Below are 10331 nucleotides of genomic sequence, written 5' to 3'. Positions count from 1 at the left end.
ATATATATATATATACACACATATATACATATGCACATCACCTAACCAACTGAATGGTATATACTTCACTGGGAAGTCTACAGCAGGAAAGTTCACCAAACTGTTCGAGATTTCGATCGACTGCTCTCCCTTCTTGGCTATTTTTGATTTTAAACACCCCTAGAAACATGAAGTTCTTCAACTTATTGTGGCATGCTGAAAACTCTTCAGGAGTTTTTTGTTTTGTTTTTTCTGGGCCATGTTGTAGTTAATTTTCGGCGTGAGGTGGGAGCAACGTGGCCTATAAGAGAACTGCACCCTGCTGCAGTTCTGCTAGTAAACTGAAACTGGAATAAGCGATAAGTAGTCAAGTGTTTTGTAGAAAGACTGAGCAGCGAAATTCAACAGATTGGTAGAATGATGGAATAATGAAGGAGATTCGAAGTGAGTCGTTGTTGTTCTGTAGCTGCAGCTCAACTCTTGATCGAAAAGGCTAAGTTTGGTGTTGTTCCAATTGACACCATTCTGTCATATATTTTTTTAGCGGACGTAATGTATCACGGATTATATAATCCAATGTCTTACAATGGATATTGCAGTCCATAAAATGAGGAAATTTGGCTGCGAGGAACCTTATTTGGTCACATAGATTGATCGGAGGAGCATCCAATGATGTTCTTTTGTTCACTCGGACATGGCACAACAACGTGAGTGATTTACGTATTCTTTTATTTGTTTCAGCTATTTGACTGCGGCCATGCTGGAGCACCACCATTAGTCGAGCAAATCACTTCCAGGACTTATTCTTTGCCGAACCGCTAAGTTACGGGGACGTAAACACACAAGCATCGGTTGTCAAGCTATGTTGCAAGGGGGGGGGCGGACAAACACACACACACACACACACATATGTATATACGACGGGCTTCTTTCGGTTTCCGTCTACCAAATCCACTCACAAGGCTTTGGTCGGCCCGAAGGTATAGTAGAAGACACTTGCCCAAGGTGCTACGCAATGGGACTCAACCTGGAACCATGTGGTTGGCAAGCAAGCTTCTTACCACTCAACCATTCCTGCACCTATATGTATACGCATGTGTGAGTGTAAATAAATTATTTTGTCGACCTCGAAAGCACTGGGGTCGATGTAATCGACTTAATCCCTTTGTTTGTCCGTGTTTGTCCCCTCTGTGTTTAGCCCCTTGTGGGCAATAAAGAAAAAAGAAAAAGTAATGATAATAATGATGATAATAATAATAATAATAATAATAATAATAATAATAATAATAATAATAATAATAATAATAATGATAATAATAATAATAATAATAATAATAATAATAATAATAATAGTAAAGAAATGAAGTGATTAGAAATTATCGGTTGGAAAAATTTCGAAAGTCAGCCAAAGTTATTAAGATTCCAGCTTGGAAACAACGTTAGAATTATTAGAAACATTAACAATAAAATGTAAATGAATTTTGAAAAATGGCAAACATCTTTGAAAATCTCCTGAGACTCATAATTCCTATTAACTGAATGTAGTTTTGATGGTGTTAAGTTAATGATGGATTAATTTACCCCACTGGAAAGGATGTCTTTCTGACTTAGCTAACCTTCCCCAACGGTTCTGTATAAGGTTAAGGTAAACGTCGACAATCATTTACAGTGCTTAAAATAAACAACCGTACTTATATTTTAATTTGAGGTTTCTTTTAATCTTCATCTATTCTTACAAGCTTATTCATTCAGATATATACACACATATGTTTCAGCGAATAATGGTACATATCCATACATACAGGTGTACATGTGTGGTTGAGAAGAAGTTTGTGTCCCAAGCAGATGGTTTCGAGTTCAGCTCAATTACCCGGCACCACGGGCATGTATTTTCTGCTATAGCTTCGGAGGAGAATAAAGCCTCGTGAGTGGAATTGGTAGGTGGAAACTGTGAGGAAGCCCGCCGTATATTTGCATGTTTGTATACATATGTATTGTGTCTCCTTGTCTTCACATCACATAATAGTGATAGATCAGAGGGAATTTATCAAAGCAGATTTTCTATGCCCGGACGGTCTTCCTGTCGCCAAAACTCACCTGTTTCCAAGGAAGGCAATATTTTCCCATGACACTGTTTGTATGGTAATGACATTCATTCACAGCTATCAAATTATGTCAAGACAAACATACACAAACACACACACACACACACACACACACACACATATATATATATATACACACACACATACATACATACGACGGGCTTCTTTCAGTTTCCGTTTACCAAATTCACTTCCAAGTCTTGGTCCCCCGCCCTGGGCTATAGTAGAAGACACTTGCTCAAAATGCCGGAAACCACGTGGCGGCAAAACGAGCTTATTACCCACACAGCTATGCCTGCGCTGATATACAGAAGGTCAGACAGTTTTTGACCTCGTTCCATTCACACAAATGGAAGTTAGACAGAAATTGCATCATGGATTCTGTCTCTTAAAACACTTCACATGGTCGAGAAACATAAATTTTCCAGTGAAGAAATAGAGTAAGATCCGTAATTTTCCGAATGTCGATGGAAGAAACTTCCCTTTCTAATGCCAATAAATACCTCGCAGCTTCGTTTTTGTCAGCGCAACTTTTAGAGTATCTTGACACAGCACATTGTAATTTCGTGCAGTAATTTATGCAACTATACAACGAATTACCTCAAAATCATTGTCCCTATTTCGTCCCCCACCACACGGCACACCAATATACAAGTCTTCAAGGTGCGTTCTGTCCCACTACGTGACACCCTGAGCATTCTACTATAGCCTCGAGCCAACCAAAGATTTGTGAGTGAATTTGGTAAACGGAAACTAAAAGAAGCCTGTTTTATGTGCATATATATATATATATATATATATATATATATATATATATATATATATATATATATATATATATATATATATATATCTTATACACAAACACACATGGTGGTGCATCAGCATGGCCGCAGCTCTGAGCTGAAACTTTGAAATGAAAAAATACATGGTGCGTGTGTGTGTGTACGTGCGTGAATGTGTGTCACCACTTGACAAACGGTGTTGGTGTGTTTATGCCCCCGTAACTTCATGGTTCAGTAAAAGACATCGATAGGATAAGTACCCGGCTTAAAACAAAAATAAGTCCTGGGGTTGGTTCATTTCACTAAAATCCTTCGAGGCAGTGCCCCAGCATGGCCGCAGTCTAACGACTGAAACAACAAAAGATAAACCATTCAATTCTGTTTTGTTTTTTTTTTTCCCTGCAATTTTCCAAGTATCCTGACTCACCTCTCTCCAATCATACGCAACGTATGTTTATTATACAACAAGGGATCCGCTTTAAAATTCTTTTCTCTACATCGTGCTGCTCACGGCACACCAATGTATGCCTCTTCGTAATTTTGAAATCCTACTCATACCACTACGGAACATAACTAACCTATAAATTCTCGGCTTAGTCCTTATTAATCCATCATTAACCAATAATCCTTCCTACTATAGGCACAAAGCCTTAAATGATTCTGCCAGCTCGCCGCCTTATCATTATCCGGCAATATATGATTACATGGTCACTTCCTTTTGGAGCAGATGTGCTTCATCTGCTGTCGGCAGATGTCACTACAAATGCTTGAGACACATTGTCATTGCATCAACTACCTCAAACATTACCGCCAATTAAAACAAGAAATGTAAACGAACCGACATAACCAGTTTAGGACGCGAATGTTTTAACTCTGGGTGTCCGATTTTATTGCCCCCGTCTGCAGGAGGGCTTGGTTGCACCGACGTCTGTTGTCGAATAGTTTAGCTGTCATTACATGTAAGCGTTTGTGGTTATGTTTGCTCATAGAAGCATGTTATTAAATGATATGAGGTCACACAATTAAATTTCAATTTATGCACTAAGTCCAGGTGCAAAACATACCAACAAACATGTCAGATAAACAAAGGTGTGTGGTGAGTGTGAAAGATGAACGCGGATCTAAACAAAGACTTCAGTGAGGATGTTGCTGTGACAAATCGGAAAGTCATTTCAGTGATGTGGACACAATAGGGGGTTTATTTAGGTCAGTGGCTTCAGCATAAGTGTTAAGGAAACATGATGTCATGTGAGAGACTTTGGTTCGATTCCACCAAACGCTATTTCGTGACAATCTGTAATATACGTTGTATTTGTTTGCATTTCTTCTGAGGTCGTTAAAAGTAAGTACCAGTGAAGAACTGGGAGTGAGATTGTTCTCACAGAAGTAGGGGTTAAGACCCCTGGGGCAATTGGGGTTTGAAAAAAGGTCAGACAAATTGCCAATTTTAAGAAAATTAAGACTGTTTTGCAGCGTTTTAAACTTGTCCACCACCTTGGCAAGGAAAAAAAAAAAGAATCACACAAGTACACACTCTAATTCTATTATATCTCAGATGGGTCATTATGCCAGACCTCACAAATCTGGGGCTGATATGGAGGAAAGAGAGAGAAAATGACAAAGAAGTTGTGAATACTAACGAAAGGAGTGATCGATTAACCGAATGATTAAACAAACAAGCGATAAGTCAATTGGTTAAAAAGTTAACCAACTGACGAATAATAAAGAAGTGAAATAGAACCAGGGCATGTGTTTGTTATTGGCATGATGCCCCTCCTGAGATACAACAAAATCTGTTTCAACACACGAGATCACATCAAGAATCTTACAAACCAAATACAGAAACGAAACCCTATTTGCTTCTCATTAACAAACAGGGGAAAAACAACAAAATAATTTCAGCAATATTTTATGTGGTGGTGGTGGTGAGGACTGATAAACGTGACTTTGAGAATCATCAATTTAAATTACTCTTCCGCCGCATGTGGAGTCAGAAAATACCATCATTGACTGGCTGAATCGGTAGAGCGACAGACAAAAAGCCTTGCCGTATTTACTATAGTTATTCATGAAGCAGTCAAATCCTTGAATTTGATTTAAATCTTAATACTAGACATTTTTCCTCCATATTCAAACCATCTCGAGACATGACGTGATGGCTGTAAAAATGACCATCACTATCATGCGAGCGGGGTTGGAGGTTTCCGGTCACCCGTGGAAAATGTCTTACTTGGAAACTGGTGAGGTTTGGCAACAAGAAGGGCATTTGACCGTGGAAAATCTGTCTCGACAAATTCCCTCTGATCCATACAAGCATGGAAAAGTGGACGTTAAAAACGATGATGATGATACGAAATTAAATGGAATCGGATTAATTATAAAACAATTTTTTTTTTACTTACGAATCCATAGCCGCGACTTTTCCCCGTCTGTCTATCCGTAATGACAACCGCTTCTTCTATCTCTCCAAACTGATCGAAAAACTCCCGCAGTGATTTGTCCGACGTGTGATATGGAAGACCTCCGACAAATATTTTGGTAAAGGTAGTGTCCTTCTGTTGTATAGTACCGTTGGCCATGATCTGTGAGGAAGAATGACGCAAAATGGTAAGAAGTAGTAAGAGGAAGGAGTAGGAGGATGAATATAAAGGTGGGTGGAGGAGGAAGAGTTATACGCAAGAGGAGGAGGAGTGATACGAAGAAGACGATGTAGGCGGTGCGTTTGATGTGTGTGTGTGTGTGTGTGTGTGTGTGTGTGTTTTGCATGCGGTGTGTGTGTATGTGTGTGTGGTGTGATTATTATGTCGTATACGTGTGTGTGTTATTGCTGTTTTGGTGTCGTTTAGGTCAGAATTGAGCAAGCAAGACCTATGATGGAAAAGCGCTACAGCCATGACCTTCCTCTCATATTTCCAGTTGCGTGTTTTATTGTTGTGTATGTTATCTTTTATTTTTCAGGCACAGGATTACTGCCATCCTGTGCCACCACATCGAAGAGTTTTAGACAAACAACCCGAGACCCCCAAGAGTTGTTTTTTGTTATTTTAGTTTGGTATTGGTTCTCTCGATCTCTTAGGCCTAACCGCTAAGTTACAACAACGTAAACAAAGCAACACCGATTGCCAAGTACTGGGAAGAGTAAACGAAGGTATGCATACACACACACACACACACACACACACATACACACACGCGCACGCACACACGCACGCACGCATGCACACAATACATGAGTGGCTTCCACACAGTTTCCGTCAACTAAATTCACTCTCAAGGCATTGCTCGACCCGGGGCTATAGTAGAAGACTCTTGCCCCAACGAGCTTCGCAATGGGCCTGAACCCACAACGCGCGCTTCTTAACCTCACGGCCATGCCCGTGCCTGTCACGCTGTTATTGTTAATGTTGTTTAAAATTAAATGAACACACATCCAGCTGACATATTACACAAAGCGTTCCATTCGCGACCATCCACTCCTCTTGAGAGTAAGCAGGGTACACTGTTATTAGCCTTGCCACAATGTGCCACGGTGACCCCAGCCCGAGAATTTCTTTGGGAATAGAAGAGTCTGTGGAATTCTCAGCCACCAACACAACGGACAAGTAGTTTTGTTGACCAAAACAGCTGAAATAGTCATCGTTGAAATCGACGGAGGATCTATGTATTTATTTACGTTTTTCGTCTGGGTTTGGCGATAGGTGCTTCAGTTTCACGTGGTGCGCGGGATTATCGCTTGATCGTGTGCGTGGTGTGTAGTTGCTTGACGTTAGAATCGTGTGATGTGTGATTGTTTTACAACGATGTTGTGTCACATATCGTTGGTTTTCTATGATGTTGCGTCAGCGTTTTTTCAGCAGTGTTGTGTGGTGTGTAGTTGTTTTTCAGAGCTGCTGTGTGGTGTGTAGTCGTTGCATTTCAGTGTTGCTGTGAAGTGTGTACCATTATTTTTCTCTATCGGTGTAGAGTGTAGTCGCTGAGTAGTGTTGTGTGGTATGCTATCGTTCAGAAACGCTGTGTGTTGTGAGATTGATTAGGGGTGTTGTGAGATGGTTCACGGTTATTGCGTAATTGTGGCCTCGTGGTTAGCGTATTGCACTTACGATCTCGAGATTGTGGTATCAATCCCTGAACTGGGTGGTGCATTGTCCTCCTGAGCAGAACACTTCATCTCACACTGCTCTGCGATCACTCCGACACCCGATGTCACCCGTTCAGGCAACGTCGATTCAATGAACGGAATAACCAAATGCACAACTCAAACGTTTGATCCTTATAAGCAAAACATTTGAGCAGGTTGTTCAGCAATAAATTACAGAACCATCTTTCTGGGACCACAAGAGACTAGCATCGTTACGTAACTGTTCAGTGGTGCTGTGTGAATGTTGTTGTTGTTGTTGATGGTGATGATAATGTTGTCTAGGAGCGCTGTGTGTTGTGTGGTTCTTTATAAGTGTTATATGTTCTATCATCATTGCTCGCTGATTCTGTGTGGTTGTTGTCATTTAAGAGTTGTCATTGGTCAATGCTACTATGTGCTCTATAAAGTGTTCGTTCCTTTGCCTAGAGGTGGTGCAGGGGTCCTCAGCCACGCTCCAATATGACTCTTAGAAGTCCATATAAGATTTTGATGCTGTTTATGCGCAACCCACTGGTTTTCCACGTTGGGCGCAGTAATTGTTTCTACGCGCAGGCATGGCTATGTGGTAGGAAGCTTGCTTTCCAACCACATGGTTCCGGGTTCAGTCCCACTGCGTGGCACCTTGAGCAAGTGTCTTCTACTATAGCATCGGGCCTACCAAAGCCTTGTGAGTGGATTTGGTAGACGGAAACTGAAAGAAGTCTGTCACACACACACACACACACACACACACACACATACACATATATATATATATATATATATATACATACATATGTGTGTGTGTGTGTGTGTATGTATGCATTTGTCCCCCACCCCCACCATCGCTTGACAACCGATGTCGACGTGTTTACGTCCCCATAACTAAGCGATAGCAATAAGTACTAGGCTTACAAAAAATAAGTCCTAGGGTCGATGTGATTGACTGTCCCCCTCCCCACAAAATCCGAGCCGTGTGACCAGAGCAGGAAGGATAATTTAACAATAATAATATAAGATTTTTAAAAACATCCACTGGCAATGGGTGGGGGGCATCAGAATAAAATAGGAAGCAACGGGGTCCAAACGTGAAAATGAGAGAGAATCAATGAGTTTACGACACATGTTTACGACACATGATGTTATGACACAACATGTTTACGACACAACATGTTTATGATACAAGGTGTTTATGACATGTAGGCGCATACGTGTGTGTGTGTGAGTGGTGGTGAGTGTGTGTGTGTGCTTGTGTGTGTGTGTGTATGTTTGTGTGTGCGTGAGTGTGAACGTGTATTTGTACCTGGTGAATCAGGTGAGTAAAATGTATATATATATATATATATATATGTGTGTGTGTGTGTGTGTGTGTGTGTGTGTATACATACATACATACACATACAGGTATATCAAATTCCATAGAACATAAATTCTTGCTATATTAAAATTATCTTCGCCACTAGAGTCTGTATCAAAATTAATAAAAAAGGTGATTAAGACCAGCTTTACTTGAGAAGGGGAGATAATCTCAAGAGTCAAAGGCCACTCAGGAATAAAAGACAGGTTTATTGTCTAGAGATAAGAGGACAATCGTGGACACGTGTTTTTACCCCGATAAGCGTCGTCAGCACGGCACTCGTTTCACTTTATCTCCAGTAGCCAAGGGACTAAATACACACACACACACACACAATCATGTATATACATAGTGTGTCTCTCTGTAAATATATCTGAAGGGCGCGAAGCAATGTCTGGCATATGGTGCGGTGGTTTGTTGCTGGTTTGACGAGATGTGTATGCATGTTTATGGGAGAACGGAGTAGTCCACCTGAAACGTACGAGCGACCAGAGATGAGGAATTCCTCTCACTTTCAACATAGAAATCTTCAGTTGTTCAATTAGGTGAACAACCATTTATCCTTTTTGTATCTTTTGCTTGTCTCAGTCATTGGACTACAGCCATGCTGAAGCACCGCCTTAAGGGTTTAGTCGAATAAATTGATCCAGTGCTTCTCATAATTTTGCCTGGTTCTTATTCTTTCGACGTCTTTTCCTGAACCGCTAAGTTATGGACACATCAACAAAAGAACATCAGTTGTCAAGTGTGATTGGGGACGAACACACACACACGACGGGCTTCCACACAGTTTTCGCCCGCCAAAGCCGCTCACATACATTGGTCGGTCCGGAGCTGTAGTAATAGACACTTGCTTAAATTGCTTCACAGCGGGACTGAACCCCACAGCCATGAATTGGTGTGCGAGGTGGCCGAGCATTGCTCATATAGATGCACCCTTAATGTACCCTTAATGTAACTCTCAGGTTTGAATCAGTTAGACATAGTACATGAGAAAGGTGCAGCTTTGAGTACAATCCGCACAGCAAGCAGCTGCCACTGACCGATTCTTAAACCTATTTTGCTGATAATCTTCGTTGCTGACAATCTCATCCGCCACAAATTCATGTCACCCACACTCACAAAGTACATACGACCTCGACAGATTTTCACTTTTGCGTATGTGTGTGTGATGTGTGCGTGTATACGTTTGTGTGTGTGTGTGTGTGTATGTGTGTGTGTGTGTGTGTGTGTGTGTGTGTGTGTGTGTGTGTGTGTGTGTGTGTGTGTGTGTGTGTGTGTGTGTGTGTGTGTGTGTGACTGTGTGAATATGGAGGTTGAATAGAAAGTATGTTTAAGTGTGTGATGTCCTTTCCAGAGTCCTGGCTCATTTCCAGTCAGTGCAACGTGGCCCTTCTTCCTTTCGGTGCTCGGCGTCGTAACAATATCTACACGTAAAGTACCGAGTACCATTTAATCGTCTGTCTGCCTTGCTATCTACAGTTTCCCCCAAATTTGTAGTCCTGGTAGCAATTTGAAGTATTCTAACACATTAATAAGATACGGACATGTTTTTACATATTCGTGAAATAGATATAGATAGATATAATTATATAAGTTGAATGTGTGCGTAGATATGTGCGTCACTTCGCTAAACGACTCTGAAATGGTTGTGTCATGATTTATATCAATAATGCACACACACGCACCGCACACGTGTTCAGGCATCTGTAAACAAAAATCATACTTTTACCATTCGTTCCTCTATATCTACACCAATCCCTAAACATAAACATCTATTCATCTATACATACACACACACACACACACACACCACACCACACACACACACACATACAAACACACACACCCAGGCACACACACACACACACACACACACACACCAGGTACATACATTTCACTGTAAGAATTATAAAATATATACAAGCTGATATGGTAGGTGTGCTGTATGCATTATCTGATGAAGAACTCAATACTTAAGTCAGAGA

At 40.9% G+C, this 10331-nt stretch overlaps 1 protein-coding gene across 6 annotated transcripts in view; it reads right to left on the bottom strand.

Annotated features, from left to right (window-relative positions):
* The window catches only part of LOC106884251 (RNA-binding protein 24-A), a 121315-nt gene that overhangs the window by 95765 nt on the left and 15219 nt on the right, over positions 1-10331 (bottom strand). For all 6 annotated transcript variants that reach the window (XM_014935522.2, XM_014935524.2, XM_014935521.2 and 3 more), the window contains one exon: positions 5272-5451. In XM_014935522.2, coding sequence (XP_014791008.1) covers positions 5272-5448 — 177 coding nt within the window. In that variant the 5' untranslated portion in view covers positions 5449-5451. The remainder of the gene's footprint in view (positions 1-5271; positions 5452-10331) is intronic.

Source organism: Octopus bimaculoides, chromosome 4 (assembly GCF_001194135.2).
Source record: "Octopus bimaculoides isolate UCB-OBI-ISO-001 chromosome 4, ASM119413v2, whole genome shotgun sequence".
Taxonomy (NCBI): Eukaryota; Metazoa; Mollusca; class Cephalopoda; order Octopoda; family Octopodidae; genus Octopus; species Octopus bimaculoides.
Note: the sequence above shows the minus strand (reverse complement) of the source record. Positions and strands in the feature narration are given on the sequence as shown.